This window comes from Aythya fuligula, chromosome 5 (assembly GCF_009819795.1).
Source record: "Aythya fuligula isolate bAytFul2 chromosome 5, bAytFul2.pri, whole genome shotgun sequence".
Taxonomy (NCBI): Eukaryota; Metazoa; Chordata; class Aves; order Anseriformes; family Anatidae; genus Aythya; species Aythya fuligula.
This window is the reverse complement of record NC_045563.1, coordinates 7279021-7302322: the sequence shown is the minus strand read 5'-3', so window position 1 is coordinate 7302322 and position 23302 is coordinate 7279021. Positions and strand designations below refer to the sequence as shown.

General features: G+C 43.9%; 1 protein-coding gene across 8 annotated transcripts; it reads left to right on the top strand.

The window, feature by feature from the left end:
- Positions 1 to 630: 630 nt before the first annotated feature.
- Positions 631 to 22136, top strand: WDR89 (WD repeat domain 89). 8 transcript variants are annotated; one of them, XM_032187782.1, is made up of 4 exons: positions 5772 to 5830; positions 6736 to 6849; positions 7749 to 7883; positions 19043 to 22136. In XM_032187782.1, exons 3-4 carry the CDS (start codon positions 7831 to 7833, stop codon positions 20241 to 20243), a joined length of 1254 nt encoding a protein of 417 aa, XP_032043673.1. In that variant the 5' UTR covers positions 5772 to 5830; positions 6736 to 6849; positions 7749 to 7830; the 3' UTR covers positions 20244 to 22136. The 8 variants fall into 8 exon arrangements, 7 of the variants coding, with proteins under 7 accessions (XP_032043674.1, XP_032043679.1, XP_032043673.1 ...); XM_032187785.1 differs by lacking the exons at positions 5772 to 5830; positions 6736 to 6849 and adding exons at positions 7997 to 8126; positions 9187 to 9502 and having other exon boundaries at positions 7830 to 7883; XM_032187786.1 differs by lacking the exons at positions 5772 to 5830; positions 6736 to 6849 and adding an exon at positions 7997 to 8126 and having other exon boundaries at positions 7830 to 7883.
- The last annotated feature ends 1166 nt before the right edge of the window (positions 22137 to 23302 follow it).

Genomic DNA, 23302 nt, shown 5'->3' with positions numbered 1-23302 from the left:
GCTAGCCTTTTAAGGGTAGTTAGAAAGTAGTTGGGGAGGCTGAGGATGAGCCCACACTGCATGCCCTAATTTTCTCATGTTCAACAGGATCATCTCTGAAATCTTAAACTGGCACCCTGTGCAGATTATGAGTAAATGCTAGCATTTCTACCAATAGTAGCATTTGCTGATATAAAAAAATACTTCAGAAAAGAGATGACAGCTCTTACTAGAGGATGCAGAAAGTTAGCTTAGGTTCTCTGAAGTCAGAAACTGGTAGCTCTGAGCTAAACTTCAGTAAATGGTGTCTTTATCAAACAGCTTGACTTTGCTTTCAAAATACCCTTTTATTGTTGTATATAATTAGAGTACATGATTTGTTTTGATTTATTCATCACTAAGTGGCAACTAAACATCAAAATACCATCAGTAATCCAGGAGCTTGATAATCAGTCATAATAAACTTGTGTCATTTTACAGTTTTTCTCAAGTTCTGTTTCTCTTGACTTCTGCAGGTGTATCTGCAAAACATGATGTAGAGAAAATCCAATTGAAACACAAGTGAGATGTAACATTTCAAGATGTTCTAAATCAACCCTTCTTTTGAGCAGATCTCATTATCTTTTAGTACTTGACCTGCAAAAATCTGCTGAAGGAATTATGTTCATTGATTCCAGGTATGTAACAATTTGTCTATGTACCTATGCAGATTAATTACAAATTGCTTCAATGTACTAGTTGGCATAGCTGGCCAAAATATACTATCACATAAATAATCTTTGCATGCTGGAGTGAGCATACAATGGAAGAAGAGACATTGTATGAAGCAGAAAAGTATGAAGAAGTTTATACAAGAAAAAACTTCATTGTATGTATTTATTTCATAGAATCATAGAATATCCCGAGCTGGAAGGGACCCATAAGGATCATCAAATCCAACTCCTGGCACTGCACAGGTCTACCCAAAATTTTAGACTGTGTGACTAAGTGCACAGTCCAGTCACTTTTAAAATTCAGACAGGCTTTTTTTAGATAACCAAGTAGTTAGCATACCTCTGCTTGATTTGATAGACCTTGCCTGAGTAGCTCCAAGTAAAACTGCAACCGGCAATATTCATAGAATTATCAAGCCTTACTAACATTATTTGACAGGGAGTAATTGAAAATATTTTCAACTTCAATTGAAAGTAATTTCATCTACATTTAGATATTCTCATTTCTTTTTCTGCTTTGAGTGTTATACGTTAAATAACTAAAAATAATGGAGCTTTCATTCTCCCTCCGTTTTTAAATTGAGCTTTACTGGGGGGGAGAAGAAACGCTGTTCAGTGACCTGTATTTGAGCGAACACAACCCAAGGACAGGTTAAAAGCAAGATACTAAAAATATTTATGGTGCTTTATGGTAATGTCTAGAAGTTACTGGGCACACCTGGGGACAGTCATGTGCAAGAATATAGCAAAAAGTTCCTGTTCCAGAGAACTTACTATTCGAGTACTTGAGCTTAGTCCTGGACTACATGACACTGAATGTCAGCTTTGTCTAGACAGCTTCGCTTTCTTTTAAGGTGGGAATCATAAAGATGCCTTTCTAAAAACATGTTTTAAGTTCTTTCTGTAATGTAACTGTCAAGAGTTACAAGCGATCTCCAGAGCAACTGCCATGCAATTACTGTGGTGAACTTCACAGATATATTTCTAATATATATTGTGACTCAGTACCTTCTGTAATATAGCTGGATTCATCTGGGAGTACTGAATGCCAAATGTGAGGCTGTGTAACTATGTCATTCCAGTTGATCTTGCAGCTGTTTTCGCTATGTGAACAATGAACAGAAGGTATTTGTTGAATTTGTGGCAATACTAACCAGCCTGGGAAACTCAGATGGAAAGCTATTGACTAAAAATATTTCTCACTGTATTATTGACATTAACCACACATCCTTAAGTATTATAATGTATTAAATTCAAGATTATTTTCAATGAAGCAATATAGATCTTGTTTTGACATCTTCAGAAAAAGTGATTACAGTGCTGGGTGTTGGATGGACTTCAGCAGGAGTAGCATTCACAACAACGATGGGAAGTATTTACTGTGAAAACTGTGCATGTAATTTGTGTCTTTGTGCTTTGTTGTCATGTGTTTAGGCATTTCAGGAGGAAAAAAAAAGGGGGGTCCCCAAATGAACTAGAGCAAAAATTAACAAAACAAACAACAAAAAAAAGGGCACTTCATGGCAGTTGGTGAATTGGTCTGTCCTCGGTGATACCTGCTTGATGAGCAGTTTTCTGTCAGCTGTGCACCTGAGCCTCCACATGAATACAAATAGCTGTATTTAATCTGGTTCAAATAAACCATTTAAAGAGCAGACTTTAAGGTGAAATCTAGGTGAATTATTAATGTTATCTGAAATGCAAATTGAGCATCTCACAATTTTGCAGAGTGATTATAGAGAAGGGTATGAGGGTACTATCTTCTGATAGATTATAGTGCTGGTAGGTACTAAAACCAACAATACTATACTTACACTGGAGTATGTAGAATTAATTAAAATTTTGCACTGAAATGTCAGGCGACTGAAATGTCAGTACTTTGAACTAGCTTTGGACTTACGTTCTGTGTTATGAGTTAAGCGTTACGTGTTAGGAGTTCAGAGTGCTATTAAACTGAAGCAAAATAATATTTTTAATTGTGTTCTGTGGTTATTACCCATGTGACCTGATCTCATTACTGGATTTAGTTAAAGCTCCTTTTTGTCTTGCTAGAAAAATATAGTTAGTCCAAATATTTATATTTTAGGTTTAAAAATGCCCGTGGAAATCAAACATGAAAATATTTCCATGTTTAAAGATGCTTGTTGAAATAATGCATTTATTAAAAACTAAGACTTTATCTACGACATTGATACTATTATGCACCATAGTTTACAGAATTTTTCAAAAAAAAAAAAAAAGACCACAAATCTAATGTTAAGGGGTACAAAATAAAGATTTAATCGGTATTTCTCATTAAAACCACTTTATTATACTTGTCAGGGCTGGAAAATTCGAGAAATATTTTGATGATTGAAGGACGAACTGCTGTCCGCCCTTAGGATGACGTTATTAGCCCAGTAAAACACGTCATTTTATTTATTTATTTTTTTGTGCGGTTCCCGACGCCGCCTCATGGCGGCGCTGCCCCGCGGCCTCCCGCCCCTTCCTGCGCATCACTTCCCGCCCGGCGCACAAAATGGCGGCCGGCGCGGCGGGCGGGGCGGCCAATGGGGTGGCTGGGGGGGGGCTGCGGGGGCGGGGCTCGCGGCGTGCGCGGCTCGCGGCGTGCGCTGAGGTGAGGGGCGGAGGGGAGGGGGGGCGCTGAGGGAGGCGGTGGTGGAGGGGCGCTGATGGAGGGGCGCTCCTGGGGCTGCGCTGCCTCTTGCCTCAGCCCGAGCTGCCCTCCAGGTGTGTGACAGCGCTGCTGTCCGTGCTCCTGTGAATAAAAGCATGCGTGTCCGTGTTGGTGCTCGGGGGGGCAGTCAGCGCCCGCGCTATTTGGGGGGCTCCAAGCGTCCTGAGGGGGGCTCTGACTCGGGGCTGCGCCCTGACCGCTAATTTTTCTTATTTGAGGGGGAAGAAACTTGTTTTCTGTTCTTGAAGAGCAAAAGTGTACTTAAACTACTGTCAAAGATGTAATGCTTGTGCTCTTAAATAATAATTTGTATAACCAACGGGTATTTTGGAATACATTGTGCTACAGAACTTAACTTCTTCCTGTGGAATAACGGGAGTGGAGTTGTTAATGTTGTGTCGTGACTATCATGGTTATAACATTATCATCCCAAATTCACTTTCCCTACAAACTTACTTTCAGAAGGATCCAGAAACGTGAGATTTCTGCCAGGCAGAGAAGGACCTGGGAGTGATGGTTGATAGTCGGCTGAATATGAGCCAGCAGTGTGCTCAGGTGGCCAAGAAGGCCAACGGCATCCTGGCTTGTATCAGGAACAGTGTGACCAGCAGGGCTAGGGAGGTGATCGTCCCCCTGTACTCAGCTCTGGTGAGGCCGCACCTCGAGTACTGTGTTCAGTTTTGGGCCCCTCGCTACAAGAAGGACATCGAGGTGCTTGAGCGGGTGCAGAGAAGGGCGACGAAGCTGGTGAGGGGCCTGGAGAACAAGTCCTACGAGGAGCGGCTGAGGGAGCTGGGCTTGTTCAGCCTGGAGAAGAGGAGGCTCAGGGGCGACCTTATCGCTCTTTTTAGGTACCTCAAGGGAGGCTGTAGCGAGGTGGGGGTTGGCCTGTTCTCCCACGTGCCTGGTGACAGGACGAGGGGGAATGGGCTTAAGTTGAGCCAGGGGAGTTTTAGGTTAGATGTTAGGAAGAACTTCTTCACTGAAAGGGTTGTGAGGCACTGGAACAGGTTGCCCAGGGAAGTGGTGGAGTCACCATCCCTGGAAGTCTTCAAAAGACATTTAGATGTAGAGCTTAGGGAAATGGTTTAGTGGGGACTGTTAGTGTTAGGTCAGAGGTTGGACTCGATGATCTTGAGGTCTCTTCCAACCTAGAAATTCTGTGATTCTGTGAGATCTTCTCTTACTATGCCACATCTTGGGTCTGTAAGAAGTTTATTCTAGCAACTAAGCCCTGTTTTTGCCTTTTATTCCATAATATTTCAAATGAATTTCCTTTTTGACAGTAATCATCAGATACAGAGAAATGTGGGCACAAAGCAGCTCTTGTAGGATAACTGGTCATCAACAGTGACCAAAAAGATTTCTGTAGTATCCCGGCGATTGCTTTCTATGTGCTGATTTTACAGAATACTTATTTAAAGCTTACACGTAGGCTTCTGTTTATTGAAAAATTAGAAAACAGAGTAGTTTCATACATTTTCCTCCAAATACCTTTTTATGGGGGCTGGGAGCAGTCCTGTAGGGAAGGTAGACCTGGTCTCCTTAGTATGCTCTACGTGTGTGTAGGCAGTGATGTGGGGCCTGGTCAGTAGCTTTTTAAATGCCCTGAATAAGGTGACTTTTATTTTTTTTCTTCTGAATGAGTCTTGGGAACAAAGGTCCTTTTGCTGGGCAACCCCAAGATCTGGTCTGTACCGACTGTGTGGGAGGGAGGTCTGTGAAATGACTGCTGGCATTATGTGCTGGTAGCAATTCCCAGCTGGGCTCTGCAGCCTTGGCATGCTTTTACTGTAACTGTACAAACAACGAGATTTCTGAGCTTTTCTGAAAAAAGCAAAGCTGAAGGAAATCACTGCTGCCATGCTGATGGGAAGTTGCCAGTGCAGGATTCTAGGGCTCCATCCTAACTGGTGGATGAAAGACAGCTCTGTGGGTCAGCATCTTCCGTGTGATGACAGCTCTGTTATGGGGCTTCACACAGCCATAAAGTGTTGAGGCTTGTGAATTTGAGACTTGGTCTGCTCAGGTTTTGGACATGGGTGTGTTTTGTGACTTGCAAGCATTTTAGGCGTGAGCTGGACAATGAAGGACGTAAGACAGGCAGGAAAAGTGTATTGCCTGTAGGCATGTGGGGTTAGGAAGTTCAGCCTTAGATGTGACTTTGCCTCTTCAGATTTTAGCCTGACCTGCTGTGAACTTCTCCCTTAGCTCCTTCCCCTTCTCACGTTGCTGCACTGTCTCTTTTCCTTTAACGCAAGCTTACACAAATATTGCCGCTGTATTATCCTCACTTATTTCCTCCTGTCACCTTTTCCTTCCCTTTTTCTCCTGAAGATGCAGGAAGGCACAGCTGAGCTGCAGCCCTGCGCACCTCCAAACCAAGCAGTGTTCTTGCAGGTTCAGCTCTGGCTGAAGGGTACTTTGCTGACCGGTGGGTTGGTGCAGTCAGCATGTGGAGGTGAACGTTGTCAGTGCAGTCTGCAAAAGAAGCTTAGAGCATTTCGTTTTGGGTTAAATAGGTCCGAAGGTAACCGTGATACATGGATGTGACCAACTCTAGAGTGTTGTATTAGCTTCTAAATCAAATGGGAGGAAGGAAGATTATGAAATTGTGTGTAGAAGATTGTTGCTTTTTAGATTTAAACTGGAAGAGAAGGATGCCTGACGCTGAGATCTTATCTCTAGTTCAAATGTCAGTAATTTGGTTGAAATGCTTCTATTCTATCTTAGCTGATATTTTGCTGAGAGTTTTGACTAAAAATGTTTTGGTGAGAATAAAACAAAAAATGGGGGCAGACAGCTCACTGGAAAACTAAACCAATCTATAACACTGGCTCAAATTGCTGGACAAGTACTGAGTAGTTTCGTTAGGCTATTCTGAGCATCCCAGCTTTAGAATGTGTTTTCTATGCCCTCTCTAGGTCGTAGGGGATATGCAAGCATTTTCAACATTCAAAATATTTTGTAAGTAGTGGAAGGAAGCAAATACAGCTATGCAGCTGTCTATTTTGACAAGTTCACATTAATATTTTCTTAAAAACTCATCGATCGGACAAATTCGGGTTATTTCATTATGCCAGATGTTCAAGTCCAGAAGGACTATTGCATGATCCAGTCTGATCACCTTTGCAAGACAAACTTTACTGCAGCTTATATCCATTACAGCCTTTGCATAAATTTATGTTCCATTTTGAGGTGAACTTAATGTTTAGTTTCAGACTAAAAGTTGCAACAGATGAAGGAAAAAAAATATTTTCAAACCCATTAGTCCATATTGGTTTTGTAATTTTGAGTAATTATTTGTAATTTGTGACTTCTTGCTTTGTCAGACTTCACTTTGCTTACTATTTTTTCATTCTCTAGTTTTTCAGCTGTTCTGGTAAATGAGAACCCACGAGAACCCACTGCAGAATGAAAACTAAGGGATTCCGGAAATCCTTTTCCTAATAAAGCAGCTGAAGCTGTGAAAAAGCAGAGGTGCACTAAAATACTCAATTCTTACACTAAATTAAACTAACTGATTCAAAAAGCTTTAAAATTACTTTTTTTTTTTTTTTTTTTTGCTATATTGTGTTTGTGTGTAACACTGATTCAGTTTGAAAATGTTGAATGCCTCCTTTTTGCACTTCCATTTTGCTTTAGGATGGAGGAATGTGCGTATGGTCAGTACCTATAGCCACTACTGACATTTTTTCAGCAGAATCTTATCTTTGTTCTTGAGCTATCAGCAACTTTCCACTTGCTTCTTTCTGCAGCTGGACATAACTGTTGTGATCTCTTTTTCCCTCATGCCTGTTATTCCTAGGCAAAACTTTCCTGTTGCTTAGCTTCCCATTAAAAGTAAGATGTAAAAGTGCTGTCTGGTTGGTAAGCAGAACTAACAAGCCAACAGTAAAATGAAATTGGCAGATGGCTTGCTAGCTGCAGTTACGCTGGCAGTACCTGGAATGGGAAGCTCAGATGCTGAAGATTTTTCAATAATTTGAGGATCTTTTAGTAATAAGCTTGTACTTACGTTTGTTGCTGTGGGAATGATTGAGAACTGGAGTTAAGTGCTGTTATTCCCTTGTGCAGTCAGAAGGGACGAGCAGATGGCTGGGAGAGCAGGAATTCCTGTTCAGAAACATACAAACATTGCTCTTTTACAAGCAGACCTGACTTACTCAAGCTTTTTGAACAATTTGTGGGGGATTTCTTGAGGGAAGTGAATTTGATTTTAGCTTAGTTTAGTTTAGTTTAGTTCTCAATAAATTTAAGGAGGTAAATGACCTGATTATGAACGAAGAAATGGGTTTAAGAAAAAATGCCTTTAAGTGCTTTAATATCTCAGGTAAATATTACCACACCGCTATGTTTATCAAATATTTTTGCTTCAGGAGTGTTCGTGGGACCCAGACGTGAGCCTCTCAGACTGAGAGAGGCACGGTTCTTCCCCCTGTCATAATAGAAAATTTAGTGATGGGTGTTTCTGGACTTCATGCTTCTGGGATGCTTAAAGAACAAATACACATGTAAAAGTCACTCAGTGTGTGCTGCTTTGTGTATTTTTTAGAAATACCAGATCTGGATCAGGGTTGTTGTGCAGGAGTGTAACTGTGATCCATGTGTGTTCCCTACACCTCAGGGCATTCTGTGGTTCTGTGAAGTCTGGAAGACAGAGAGCTCTGAATTGATTTCACAAAATAAGACTTCTGGACAGCCTGCAACTCAGCCTGATTTGGGAAAGGAAAAGTTGCAGCGCAGTTGAATTTGAGGTGGTGTTCTTCTTGGGTTTTTGAGGCTCCATAGCTATATATGAAAGCTGTCATTTTTTTGATTAATGTTCTGATTTGAGGTTCTTTGGTTTTTAAAAGGGGAAGAAAAAAGTTGGGAACCAAATCCTGTTGCTTGTAGTACTTCAGACTTATTTCCTATGTCTTACACTGTACATTTAGTTTTTATTTCTTTTTAACATCACTCTGTCAAGGAGATGATCAGCTTATCGTGAACAGATTTAAAGGAGTGGAGGAACACATAGAAGTAACAAGAAGAGCAAGAGCTCTCTGGTGGAACTGCGTGGTCCAGAGCTGAGCTGCAGGCGCTGAGTGATGGAGCTGGCTGACTGCTGGTCATGGGTGACATCCAGCGGGCTGAGTGCGAAATAACACATCCTGCACGCCCTGGGAGCCCCAGCTCCGTGGGGTTGGCTGCGTGTGACTGTTTGGGGGCACGCTCAAGCCCTCAGGCTCCCCTCCCAACAATTTCAAGGGTTTGTGGAGGGAAACCCATCGCCAGCTGGGAGTTGGGTGCTGGCTGTGTGCCTGCCTGCCCTCTTGGTGCGGGTTTAGTGCCGCTTCCGAACTGCCCATGAGCAACTGTTGCTGGCTGGCAGGAGGTTTGGTGTCCTCCAGAAAGAACTGATGAGCCTGCTTATCTCGCAGCTGCTCGCCTTTCAGTCGGCTTTCCTGTTTGTGCAGGGACGGTTGTAGGTGCCAGGCTGACGAGGCTCTGAAGTAGATAAAGCCAGCCAGACTTTTTTGCCCCCGCTGTTTCGGTTGGAAACTCTTGACAGTTAAACTTGATTATAATTTCTGCTCTAATTTTTATTTATGGTCAGTTTATAGTCTTAAATTGCTGTGCCAGTATTGTTCTTCAGCAGTTCCCCTCCCTACCCAGCACTTACTCCTTTGATGTATGGGGAGATAGTAATCGTGTGCCCTCTCAGTCTCTGTCTCTGCCAAACTATACAAGACAAAGTATCCCAGCTACATCTTGTAAAACAAACAGTCCATTCCCTGGATCATCTAATCTGTCCTCTTCTGCTCTTGATTACAGTTTAGTTATCAAGAGATTGGCTTCAGCAATGAGTCCTGCTGGCAGCCTGCCGTGACCCTGGAAAATCTGGAGTGACCAAAGCGATGAGAACAAGTAGGGCTTGAGAGCGGGGTTATTAAAATGCACGAAACTTTTGACTTGCCTTTTTGACCTTGTCTTGTTTTAGAGCAACATATTCCACTGAAGATGTTGGAAAGGTCTCTGTGGATCTCTGGAAAGTAAAAATTTCCTTCGTTGGTTGTAAAAAGCATGTAGTTTCTGTTTGGATTTGCCAGCTCACTTGGTGCTTCAGCATCTTTTATATGGAGACTGGAAGGTAAATTCTCTTCAGTATCATAGAGTCAACATAGCTCCAAGACCTTCTATTTCAGCCTCCTCCATCCTGCTGTTGTCACTTAGATGGCCTCTTTTTCCTTTTGTCTGCCACAAAGCATTGAAAATTGAGCTTAGAGCATGGTAATGGTTCACCAGAGCCTGCCAGCTGTCGGGCTCTGCACAAAGGGCATGTTTTGGAAACTGATAGCCCGTGAGCTGCCACAGGCATGCAAAGATCTCTGCTTTCTCCTGTTTGATATTGGAGAGGCTCTGACAAATCACCTTGGTGTGGTGCTGTTCTGGATTAGCTGAAAGCTGTGGGATGTGGTTGGGGAGGATGCCTGAGGGAGCTGCACGTTCCTGGGGAAGCAGACGAGGAAAACAAGGAGATGCCATTTCCCCTGCTTAGGCTCTGCAGTTTGGGCTTGCACAATGCACCTAGAACCAGGCACAACGGTGCTGGCAGCGTGGTATCAGACTGTCTTGCATGTGACAATGTAGGGGCCACGTCTGCACCTGCAGGGGAATATTTCTGATCAGCTCACCGGCAGCATCCTTAGTGAAGGTGTGAGCTGTAGTAGATGATTTGAGCTTGTTTTTTTTTTTAAGAAAAGTATCCTGAAAGCATAATAGCCTCGTGTTTTGACGCATGTGTGTACTTAAGCTAAATTGCTGTTGTGAAAGAACTTCTAAAATATCCTGGTAAATAAAGCGTTTTATCTTGTTATAGGTATTTTGGCACCAACGTGTGGTAGCAAGAGCTATTTTTCCTGCTGTAGCGAAGTTTCTTTATATCCTTTTATTCTGGTTGCTGCTAAATTTAGGCTGAAATTTCCCAGGCTTCCTGTGGTGTAGAAACAAATTCCTTGGAAGAATTTCAGCAGAATTTACTAATCCCTGGGAAGGCTCTTCTCATTTCCAGTTTCTCATACGAGGCAAGTGGCAGTACCTAATTCAAGGGAAATAAATGCTCTTATTTCCGAGCCGCTGAATTATTCATGCAGCAGCACAAGTAATTTTTTCTCTCCGCCTTTCCCTGTAGGGTGGATCTTTGGGGTTGCCCACTCGTGTGGTGGTTTTGTTTGGTTTAAAATGGCACTGAAGGCTGTCGCTCCTGGAGTCCTGTGCTGTGATCCCAGACTTGAAAGGGCATCGAAGAACTTCTCAACTGGGGAATTGGAGAGTGCATCGCAGCATTCTTGTGACTTCTGCTTTTTGTCTGGTAGCACAGATGTTCAGAACAAGGCTTTTCTTTGAAAGTCTGCTGCTGGCTGCACTTACTAAGGCTTCTGTACCTGGCTATTATGAAGTAGGCAAATACCATCTTCATTTCACTGATTAAGAAAGGAAAGAGTGAATGTTGTGGCTTGCTGGGAACTCAGTAAGCTGTTCTTCTAGGATTGGGACTGGAAAGTGTTTGAAGGCCAAAGTCTTGTCCAAATCCAGCCTTCCACTCAGGTACATGGCATCGTTCCTGCCTTCCTTCCCTGTGAGATGGCCGTCTTGGCGCGTAGCTCTGGTGCCAAGTCACACACCTTGCTGTGTCTTCTACCAAAAGCAAACTGTGTTAGTGAGAAGGCAGGTGAGAAATAGTTCAGAGGAAGCTGTGGGCCTTCTCTTAGCTGATAACAGTTGTGTTGTGGAAGTGTGAGTGGAGACAGACGTGACGCTGCACCCAGCAGCACATCGCACCCTGCACAAATGCTTTGCAGCAGCGCTGCTGGCTCCGTGCAGAGGGATGAGTTCCCTCTCCCCTGTCCTGTGCTGCTGGCCACGAGAAGTCAGGTCGCTTGGTGTCTGCAGTGGGACGTGCTCACAGGAGAGTGGAAATGACTTCTCTACGGTCGCTGTGCTTTGAGAGAAGCACAGATGCAGAAGGCTGAGACTGGGATTCCCTTCGTGGTTTGCAGCAGCTGGGTGACGAGCCGTGGTGGTGTTACAGACAGGCACCGGGACGTGAAGGTGCTGTGCTGTGAGGCTGGGAGCTGCCAGGCGTGCCCTGGGGCTGCGAGCGCTGCTGTTAGCACAGCGCTGGGACCGCGCAGGCTGCGGGAGCTGCTGGGTGCACATCGCCTGCCCTGCGGTCTGCCCGCGGTGCTGGCTGGCACCCCACGTCCCTCCCTGGGTCAGGGGTTGTTAGAGAAAGGGTCACAGAATCACAGAATCACAGAATTTCCTAGGTTGGAAGAGACCTCAAGGTCATCGAGTCCAACCTCCAACCTAACGCTAACAGCCCTCCACTAAACCATATCCCTAAGCTCTACATCTAAACGTCTTTTGAAGACTTCCAGGGATGGTGACTCCACCACTTCCCTGGGCAGCAGGCCAACCCCCACCTCGCTACAGCCTCCCTTGAGGTACCTAAAAAGAGCGATAAGGTCACCCCTGAGCCTCCTCTTCTCCAGGCTGAACAAGCCCAGCTCCCTCAGCCGCTCCTCGTAGGACTTGTTCTCCAGGCCCCTCACCAGCTTCATCGCCCTTCTCTGCACCCGCTCAAGCACCTCCATGTCCTTCTTGTAGCGAGGGGCCCAAAACTGAACACAGTACTCGAGGTGCGGCCTCACCAGAGCTGAGTACAGGGGGACGATCACCTCCCTAGCCCTGCTGGTCACACTGTTCCTAATACAAGCCAGGATGCTGTTGGCCTTCTTGGCCACCTGAGCACACTGCTGGCTCATATTCAGCCGACTATCAACCATCACTCCCAGGTCCTTCTCTGCCTGGCAGCTTTCCAACCATTCCTCTCCCAGCCTGTAGCTCTGCTTGGGGTTATTGCGCCCCAGGTGCAGGACCCGGCACTTGGCCTTGTTAAACTTCATGCAGTTGACCTCAGCCCATCAGTGCAGCCTATCCAGATCCTCCTGCAGAGCTTTCCTACCCTCAAGCAGATCGACACACGCACCTAACTTGGTGTCATCTGCGAACTTACTGAGGGTGCACTCGATGCCCTCGTCCAGATCATCGATGAAGATATTAAAGCGGCACATGTCAGCGGCACAGAACCAGCTGCGATTCCCTGCTGGGCAGTTTCTCTTGCTTTAGAGGGTGATGTGGATGCTTCACCACGGGTGCTGTCTGCGTGCTGGGCTAGAGGGCACTTCGGGTGCTGATTGTGCCTGGGGGAGAAGGAAGGAGCTGTGGGCACGAGCCTACCTTGGATGTTTGCTCCGGTCCAAAGATGAGGGCCCAGCACTAGGACAGTTTTCCTGGCAGTTCTTGCCTGTCTCCTGGCATCCAGCTGAGGCTGTGAGTGTGCGATTCACATTTAGATCTGCCTTTGCAGGGAGTTCGTAAATAGAATATTCTTTCCAAAAATAAAGCAGGGAGAATAAACATCATTTACAAGATAAATGCCCTGGTAACGGTATCCCTGTTTGTCATTTAACCTGTCCTTGGGCATGTTTGGGTCTGCCGTCCTAAAATAGGATTGTTTCCGCTGCAGCACCTCTCAGCTTGGTCTGGGAGTAGCCAAGAGAGTAAAAGAGAGCGTCTCCTATCCTCCTGTTACTCCTTCTCCTTTTGCTGGACCACCTCAGCGTGTGGATGCAGTTACAGCCTCTGCCTGGGGAGGTCACTTCTGAGAAACTTCCCTCCTTGATCAGATCCAGCTGCTCGAGCGTGGTGACAGAGCTCTCACTTTGCTGCCCCTCTGTTAGCAGGTCTGTGTCACCAGCATGGGAGCAGAACAGAGAAGATAAAAAATGCAAGACCCTCAAATTCCTTTGAAATAAGGGTTGACACTTGTTCTGGAGTGAGTAGCTTAGTTGTCTGGGCATCAGATTTTAATAATTCTAATGTAAATTTGAAGCCAAAATGAATAATTCGAGCATTTTTACAATTTGTACAGTATTTTCTGGCTTAAATTATTTATTTACACATTTTTTGTGCATCCAGTGGATATTGGGTTGTTCTACACTTAAGTTTTCTTTTGGTTCGTGAACTTTTATCATAAAGCTTTCAGTCACTGAAGTTTAGATACTGACGCATTGTACTTTGAACCTGAGGGCATGCCTCAATTTTTAAATCTTCACCTGCCTCCCCCATATCTTTGTAGTGTTGGATATGAAATCAGGATAGGTCTTACTATTGTGAATGCAAAATCTTTCACCAACAAACTTATTCAAAAGTTCTGTTTCAAAGGAGATATTCAACCTGTGGATTTTGATTTCTGCTTTTAAAATCAAGCTTAGTCAAATCCAAAAGCTGTTCTCTCTGTAAATGTCTGGTATAATTGAAAAAGAGGCCTTGTTCCTGGATGCCACGACTGTTTGTGCCCTCCAAAGATGAGTACCCAAATACTGCAGTTTCCTTTTCTGTTGTTGCTGTTTCTTAAAGCCTAAAGCAGCAAGGTCCTGTGATGTTTTCCCTTTGCTCTTTGCTCATTCTGATTCATATTTTTCCTCTCAGCAGTACTGGTGTTTAAGGCTATGTCCTTGGTTCTCTGTCCCAGCTACAGATTCCATTCCTGAACAGGATTGTAGCCCTGAAGTCTGTGCTGGAGGGAAGGCAGGATGAAATTGAGTTCATGGGATGCAGAAAGTTCATTAGCTCTGTTGTTTTTTGTTCTTTTCATAGACTTGGGCAGTCATTTGTATCTTTTTGCTACTTTCTGTTCCCTTGATGTAATATTTTTCTCTGTGCTACAAATGCAAAACGGATGAATTTTTTTTTTTTTTTCTTGCTGTGCTTTATTTGGAACCTACGTGTAGCTGATCTGAAAGGATGAAATAATTCTGGCAGTTTACGTCTTGTCTCTGCACTTTAGCACAGCCTCTTGTGCATCTTAGTCCCTTCCTGCCTGGTGGGCTGAGTGCTGTTCTCTTTGCCTTAGCAAAGGCTTTATGGGAACGCTGGAAAAACACCTTATCTTGCTGCTTTGGTAAAAATAACAAAATCAGCCCCGGGAGCTTGTATCCTGCAGAAATTATGCATGCCTGATGGGGTTTGTGCGCTTCCCCTCAGTGCTTAGATCGTTTGGCTGATCCATCTTCTGCTGTGAAGTGGTGCCAGCGAGGAGAGGTCTCCGAAGACGTTTTGCATTAGTGAAGTGCAGCGTGCTAATGCGTCTCCTGCACCGATGCTGTGCTTTGCATTTTAAAACAAACCCGCAAAGCACACGTAGCCTCGCCTGCGTGAATTGCTCCCACCGTCCAGGGCTTCAGGTTTAATCCTCGTTTGTTCTTGAACTTTCAATAATCATAAAAATAAAGGGAGGGCCTCTCAGCATTGTTTATAGTAGGAAAGAGCGGTGCAAGATTTCATCTACTGTTCAAATCCCTTGCTATTTTTGGTATTTGACCTCTGCGGAGAAGATTGCCAAACCTACAGGTTGTTTTCATTTTTATTACGCGCGTCTCTTCTCTCACAAGTTACTCTCGTGTATTGGCTCAATCTTTGAGGCAAAGTTCCATTCCTTCCACGTTTCCCATGGTGGTTTTCAGAGATAATTTTATGTTCCTATATGCTGTTGAGCTAATGTTCCCTTTCAGAATTGAGACCTATGCAATTTCACAGCATCTCATGTGCAAAACTAAAAGGAGAAGGAAAATTGCTTATGAATTCTGATTTATTTTTTCAAAAGCTTTCTGGATTATAAAGGACTCGGGAGCCTGTTGGCTTGAGTTTAAACTGCGATGTTTGGAGTGGTACACAGAGAGCCCAGCACTACGTGCTCAGACAAAATGAGAGGTTTAGTTAAAGGGTGGCTTTGCCTCATTCGGGGTGCAGGTGAGGGATGCAGCAGCAGTTCGGGATGAGGAGCGGCACCACTGCGGGTGGCGGTGGGCATTGGTTTCGGGAGCAGGTGACTGGCAATAGCCAGATGCTGCAGCCAGTGCATGTACTTGTGTAAATGCACGTGGTATTTATTGCTTTTCCTGGCACGTTGACAGCGCTGCGTTTTGTCTGCGGTAAGACTGTACTCAGTAGGTCCAGACCGTGGGCCTCTGTGAGTTGGAATAAAGGAGGAATCTGAACTTAAATCGACTGCCTCATGCCCACAGCACCGGCCCAAACCTCTTCTTTTCCAAAGGCCTCTCTGCCTTCTCTGCTGAGACAGGAGCGGCGCAGCCTCTGAGCCCTGCAGCTTGCCAAATTGATCCCTGTGATGGCAGTTGTGCCGTGTCCAAACCGTGCCATGCTGCGAAGAGGCTGCTCAGTGACTGACCCAAACCAGGTGCCCGGGTTGTCGAAGTCGGACTGCGCGAGGCTAAACCACCGTGCCTGTGCTTCCCTTCTGTGGCGCAGAGCAGTGTGTGCTTTGCAAGTGGCAGCACTCCAACGCGTCGTTATCTCCTATTGTGTTTGGAAGACCATTGTTTCCTATTTGTCTCATAAATTTAACGGAGATCCTATTCCTGCCATTTAAACTTTCCCATCAAAATACAACAGCGACTTCCTCTCCTGCAGAGGAAGGGCTGGCAGCTACACCCTGAAGTTTGAGCATGAGTTGTTTATATAACCTTCAATCACAATTTCGTAATAGTCTGAAGACTTTCTTGCTCAGGCAGACATTTTACTGAGTTTTTAGCAAAAACCTGGCTGCCATCAATGCGCTATTACGGCTTCTTAGTTGTTGCAGTGGAAATAGGATTGAGAACTGTACCCTCCAGCCTCCTGATGATATATAAATTGCACATCTATCTGGAAAACATGAAGTGTTTGCTGGTACTTTAACCTAGCTGTACCTGCGTCATTTGGGAGTGAAAGCTTAGGAGCTATCTTGGGCTAATTTTATTTCCCAGAGAGTATTATTAAATCTGGATGAAACATGGTTCTGCAGTCTGGCCTTTCACAACTTCCGAGAACCTGCAGAATTCCCTCACCCTCCTCTGACGTCAAAGCCCTGACACGAGAGTTGCAGAAGCTGCTCCCTGAGTAATCTTCCTCTATCACAGCCGGTAATGCTGAACCACTTCAGCCTGCTTCCCAAATGGGCAGCGTTTGTCAGGAATGTGTCCGAGCTTACTTGGCCTTCTGAGTATAAAAAAAATAGGTCTCAATATTTTGAGCTTGAAGCTTGGGTTGGTCTGGAAAAGTACCTTTTTCTAACGAAATTTACAGACCCCACCCCAAATTTTCTCTAAGTGTGGCAGTGCAGGATAGCTGGCTTATTAAAAAAAAAAAAAAAAAAAAAAAAAAACAACAACAAACTCCTTTCTCCATGTTCAAGCTCGTGCTTGAAACTGCATTTTATTGGAAGCTGCTGTTGTGATTCTTCAGACTGATTTGATTCTTCAGATTAAGTAAAAGCTGTCATTATTAATAATATTGTTAATCATAAAATATTCTAGATGTTTAAAATTTCAATTAATTTACATGGAATTTTAATAATTTTGTAACTTTCTTGCAGTTCTGTCTCTTAGTATCGTGTTATGATTTTTGAGTTACCTTAATTAGCCTGACAAAAATACTGTTACAGTGCTATGTGGTGATTTTTCAGAAAATGAAGTTCAACAAATCCAGATACAATTGGGCCTTAGCCTTTCATGTAGCTGAGCAAGTGGCGTTTGACAGCAGCCTGCTTTTGGTTCTGTTAAAAGCTTGTTCCATTTGAGGACAGACCCGGAAAAGTGGGTAAGAAGTAGGCTCCGTGGGTAGGTTGTACACAAGCTAATGCCAGAAAACATGTTGAAATTCTTGGAGGGGAAAGGAGTTTCCACAGGATGTCTGCATTTTATGGCAAAAATTACTTGTAGATGTGCTCTGAAAGGCAGCTTTGATGTAGGAGATTAACCTGGGACCTCGCTGTCGGGATATTACCCAGTTGAATAGCCTCGGCACATTATTTGTGACTTGGGAATTAAGCTTTTATGAGTGTGCCTACTTAAGCTGTTTTATAAGAATTTGCTCATTTGTTACACGGTGTGATGAGTATCTGTGGGCGCCTAACAGGAGCGGGGAGAGCAGAACCTTGAAACTATGAACAACAGGGTTAAATAAAAACAAAACAAACGCAGAATGCAGTTTTGTCATGGCAACTTTTCCTTCGTTGCTGGTCTCTCTTGGAACATTAAAATGATTTGCCAAAACCAAGGAATCGTGGCAACTTGCTCATTCTGTCCCTAAAAATCCAGCCTGAAGAATTAGGAGGAAAAATTGATAGGACAGCTGGAAAAGTTTGAGGATCTCTTCCCGCATTCTGGCCTGCCTGAGTTCTCTTTGGTTTCTAACTGGATGTTCTCAAAAAGAATCCATCTGTGTATGTGCTGGGCACTGGCCTGGTTCTTAAGGCAATAAGGAGATTTTTTGAATACTGCTTTACCCATATTTACATTAGCTGAAGTACCTGTACAGCTGAGAACTTCAGAGTTGACCCCCCGAACTTACTGATTCTTTTTTTTTTTAACGCAAAAGAGTAGTCTAATTGACCCTGTAATTTGGACAGGAATCATCCATGTGGATGGTTATGCCTCCTTTCCATACCCCAGCCATGTCTTTTTGTTGAAAAATGATCAGTTTGTGAACTGTGATGGGGTTCAGAACACAGGGTTTGAAAACACCTGCTGTTTGTAGTGGTAAATACTGCATGTCAATTGAAATGTTTGAGGACTTTTTCTGACTGAATTGATGGAAGCCTTCCCCACAATTACAGAATTGAGTTTTCCTTTGTGCTGCAGCAAGGAGAACTTTTATTTTCCCAAGGACTCCTCATTCTTTGTGAGGGCTGAAAGAATATGTTTGAATGTTGCTTTTGCTTTGGAAAATTTTATACTTCTGTATATCACCAAAATACTGTCTGTTTGAGAAGAATTCAGTAATTCCAGATGAAGAACTGCCTCTGAAGGGAAGATTTTTCATATCCAGGTGCACTAAAAAAAAATAAATGCGGGTATGTGTTTTCTTTAGGAGTCTCAAGATGAGTGTGGGCTCTTAGGAGGTTTGATGCAAATGCCAAAGGCACTCAGCTCCTGCGAATTGTGGTGTTACCCTGCTGCCCGTGTAGGTGGCCCATGGTACACTTACTGGCGTTGGTGTGTGTCATTGGGCACCTGAACACTTGTACAATTTCCCTCATCTGGCCATTTCAGGCTGTAGTTCTTAATTTTGTCTTGTTCTCTGCCTATGCTTTGTGTGGCTCTCAGTGGAGAAGTTAACCCAGGAAGGCTCTGCAGTTGTCCTGGTGGAGCTGTCCGTGGGCTGTGCCTGCTACCAGACAGAATTGTTCTTCAGGTGCTGCTGATGCCTTTGCCTTTCCACTTGTGGAACATCGCTTTGCCACTTACTTCAGAAAAACAATAAAGCAAATGTAGCTAAATGACTCCTACAGCATTCACAAACAGACTGTGTAATCTTTGAAGGGGATTGTATGATGTAGTGCTTACAGTCAGGAGAGACTGAGCACCTTTACTTGGGAAACCCTTGCAGGTTTTCTGTTTCTGTAAATGAAGTTGTAGGCAGAATGTCAGGATAATCAGATTTGATTTCATACATTACCTCTTTGCAACAAACTTTTTCATATATATGTGTATATATATATATATATGTAAAAACCTCATATATCAGAATTTTATAATTAAAACTCGGATTTTATTTATTGCAGATTTCTGACAAGGCCAGGAACAGCGTTTGAGATGTCTGCACTCGAGAAGATCGAGGAGCAGCTCGCCCGGCTGCGCATAGCGAAGCGTTCGGTGCTGAGGGAGGAGCCCGCCTACTTACTGGACATCGACGTTTCCCGCTCTGCCCCATCCGAGAGCAGTCGCTGCGTGGCAGTTTCGTGTTCCAACCAGTCCATTAGGCTGTATAACAGGGAAACATTAAACTTCCTGCGGGAGTACAGTAGCCGTCCTGGGATGCTTAATGGAGTCAGGTTTGCGCACACGTGTGACAGCCTGGTGTTCTCTGCGTGCAGCGATGGCACAATAAAATGTTGGGATATTCGTTTAGCGGCTCAGAAGGCCGTGCAGATATTTAGTGGCTATCCTTCCAACGTCTTTATCAGTTTTGATATCAATTGCAATGATCTCATAATTTGTGCTGGAACAGAAAAGGTTGAAAAGGATACGTTTCTGGTGTTTTGGGATGCAAGAGGCAACACAGACTGTGCCGGCACGACTAGGGAACCCTTGGGAGTCTATTCTGAAAGTCACAATGATGATGTCACCAAAATCTGTTTTCATCCTGTCAAACCCAGTTGGGTAGTTTCCGGGTCAACCGATGGCTTGGTTAATGTGTTTGACATCGACAAGGACAACGAAGATGATGCTTTGATATCAACCTGCAATTCAGATTCATCGATAAGTTTTATTGGCTGGTCCGGGAAGGGTTACGAGCAGATCTACTGCATGACACATGATGAGGGATTTTGTTGGTGGGACCTTGCTCAGTTAGATACTGAAGAGCCCATAACTCTGCTGCGCATTCAGGATGCCAGAGACACGGTCTGTATTGAGAATGACAGCTTGAATTACCTGGTGGGTGGTGCGTACCACGAAAAGGCAGACAGACTCTTTCTTATTGGAGGAACATCAACAGGAAAAATTCACCTACTGAGCTGCGGTGCTGATGGGCTGAGCCTGGTGGGCACCCTCGGTGGAGGACACTCGGCCACCATTCGCTCTTTCTGCTGGAACCTGGCAGATGAGTCACTGCTGACGGGCGGAGAGGATGCTCAGCTGCTGCTCTGGAGGCCCGGAGCTGTGGAAAAGTCCCTCGCAAAGAAAGAGACTCTGAAGATCGCTTCCTCTGTGCAGAAGAGAGTCAGGGTTCACAACAGCTCCCTCAAGAGCAAGAAAAAATGAAATTCTGAAAATAGGAGCCTGCTCCGTGGAGTTCTTCCATTTGCTCAGTCTCCTGGGCAATACGTGGCCATTGCTTTATTCGGAGGTGCTCTGTGGAAAGAACCATGCTGCTTGAATTCTGCTTGGGAATGTACATCCGTCATCAGATGAATGCCTTTTTTAAAAAAAAAAGTTCCTAATATTAATCTGAAAAGAGTAAATGTTTGCTCTTTAGTTCTTGAACAATAGATCTTAAATCATTTTATATAAAAAGATTTTTTTATGGTTGTTTAATGTCTCAGCCAACATATTTAATGTGTAATATAGGCCTGTGGCTTGCATAATTTGTTACTTTCCCAGTGAAATTCCCTGGCATGTTTTAAAAGCTTTTGTATCTCAAGCTGTGTTTTTCTTCCTTTACAGAGAACTTAATGAAATTGCTCAACATATTAAAAGATTTTATGTCACTTCTGAACGCTGGAGGGAATTACTTCTTGATGAAACAGAAAATAAGTCCTGTTCTTGCATTGTCATGTTACTGGTTTGTAGCAGGCTCATAAAGCAGCACTTGACAGAGCCATCTTTTTCATAGCAAAGGTACAAATGTATTAAACTAAACAGGAATGTGCTGTTCCATACAGCTAATTCTTTCAAGTGTATGAGAAGTGTTAAACTGGCATTATTTAGGGTGTGTTTCCTGCATGAAAACACGTGAGGATCTCCCCAGCAGCTTCGTTCTGTCCTGGTGAGTGCATCTCAGGGAGCGCACCTGGAAGACGGGAGATGTTCAGCGAGTTAAAGATGGGCATAATTACACCAGTTGTGCTTAAAATCCCCAGTCCTGCATTTGAAACCAGCTAGTGTCATGTGCAGGGTGGGAATGGTAAAACACAAACCAAACATGGCCTTCTGAGAATAGTTCCTGAGCAACAGACCGACATGGGGGAGCTTTAACAAAACCTTTTAGGAGTCAGTGCCTGTCCTTTAAGAAATAGCTCTCTTTGCAGAGTTTATGCATTTCTCTCAATGATATCTCTGACTGCTTTGTTTCAGTGTTCCATCAAAGAGCCATTAAGTGGTGTAAAAATTGCCTTGTTCTGAAAGGGCTGAGTTTTTCTGCTTATTCTGCTCCCCTGGCAGCCTGCGATCTGTGCGTCTGGCTCTGCACACACAATTACCTTCAGCTTTCTGAGTGCTGCTGCAGTCAGATTTCGGGTGTAATTACACTGAATTGAACATACGGGAGCCACAACTGGAAGCAGCAGAAGAGTATTTAAGGATTGTGATGTTACAGAACAGCTGGCAAAAGAAGGGAGAGGGTTGTTCATGTGAGCCTGGACAGGTGATTCTTCCACAAGTTATGAACCTCAGGCTTGGAGGATTAGCTTGGAGTTCAAAAACAGTTTCTGAAGTACAGAAAATACCTCCAGTGTACGGTCACGGCTGTGCCGAAGATGCCTTAATGATCTCTGGAAATGAATCCCCTTCACACAGAAGTACCAAGTTTCCACATGGTGTGTTTTGCAAGCTGCTAATGCCCTCCAGCCACAGCTGTGCATCCATCGTTGTTCTGGGTCTGCCTGGTGGTAATTAAGATGTGATTCACTTTGCTTTTCTTCCTGCTGGTTATTTAAATGTGTGGCTTCAATTCAGAAGTCACATCTCTCTGAACCTTATTTTTTTTTTAATTTGTGTTGAATTTAAGTTACACCAACATCCTTATACATGAAGGATCATCAGAGTCTGTCGCTTCCCAAATTAGTTCATGCTATTTTAAGATAACTTGGGTGGTGTTATGGCTATGATGCACCTGCACCATGTGCCCTTTCAGGTGTCTCGGGTCACAGGTTATTGCCTGTTCCTGTGGTTTTGTAACAGAGTGGGCCAAAAGATTCAGACCCCTCTGAATTTACCTCAATGGCCAGATGTGGACGTGGGTCGGTACCAGCAGCTGGCGGTGGGGAGCTAAAGGAATGTTCCAAGACCTGTTTCATTGCAGGTGCAATGTCCAGCTTGGTTTTTGTGTTTACCGACCCTTTTCCTGGTATCTCAACACGTTCCATGGAGTAAGGTCTTTTTCTTGAATAAAGTTGTGTGTGTGTTGCAGAAATGCAGAGAGGGAGCTTTGGGTGCCTCTGCTTTCTTTGAAGTGTCTCAGATCACTTGTGTGCGCTGTCAGCGGTATCTCAGTGAGAGCAGTGGAGATAGGAGTTGTGGGACTGGCATGTTTGAAGTTTTCAGCCTCTATCTGTTAATTAATTTCTATATTAATTTGATCCATAACAAATCCATACCCATCACAGTAGTTAATTTCTATATTAAATTGATCCAACAAATCCATACCATCGCAGTTAAGCCATGCCTTCCCTGATAAGTTCACCCTTTTACAAACGTGACTTCTGCAAACAGTGGGATGGGAAAAATGTGTGTATATCTCAAAAACCTGCAAAAGCACAGCAGCTGGCAGGAGTCTTGGGCATGTAGTGCCCCTGAAAACATTTGATTCCTCTTAGTTTTCTTTTGTGTTGACTTAATTTCAGGTTAGTATCCACTAACAACTAATTAGTGCTCTGTGCTTTTGTGAACTGAAACTTTCTTAGAGCACAAAGCAGAATATGGAATCATAAATAACAGCCTTTAAGTGAGGCAGGTTAACTTGTCTGAGTGCACTTCAACTCTTAGGTCAGTTTTGATGTCTCTGAGTTGGCTTCAGTATTGTTCAGAAACAGATTTGACCTTTATAATTGAAACTGCAAGTAGCAGGCATTCAGAAATTGGCATTGTATTAACTGCTTAACCCTGGGGGAAGCTTTCATTCCGGAAGCAGTATCAGATTTTTTCCAGTAAATGAAAATTAAAAATCCAGATAAATTACCTGAGTGAAGAAAAGTGTCTGTCTTTATTCAGAGGTGACAGCAAACCCATGGTACAGTATTTCTGAGCAGCAGGAGAACGTTATTTAGTGAACACGTGAAAGAAAACAGGTTTACTCACATTCAGCATGTTCCCAAATTTCCTCTCTGTTTATTCTTCTGTCCTCTGCAGGTAAAACCCAACACTGGCATGCCAGCCCTTGTGCT

Coding starts and splice junctions, on each gene's coding strand:
- WDR89 (XM_032187782.1), top strand. CDS start 7,831: ATGGGTGTTTCTGGACTTCATGCTTCTGGGATGCTTAAAGAACAAATA. Junction 7,884..19,042: donor CTTAAAGAACAAATACACAT/GTAAAAGTCACT, acceptor TATTTATTGCAG/ATTTCTGACAAGGCCAGGAA.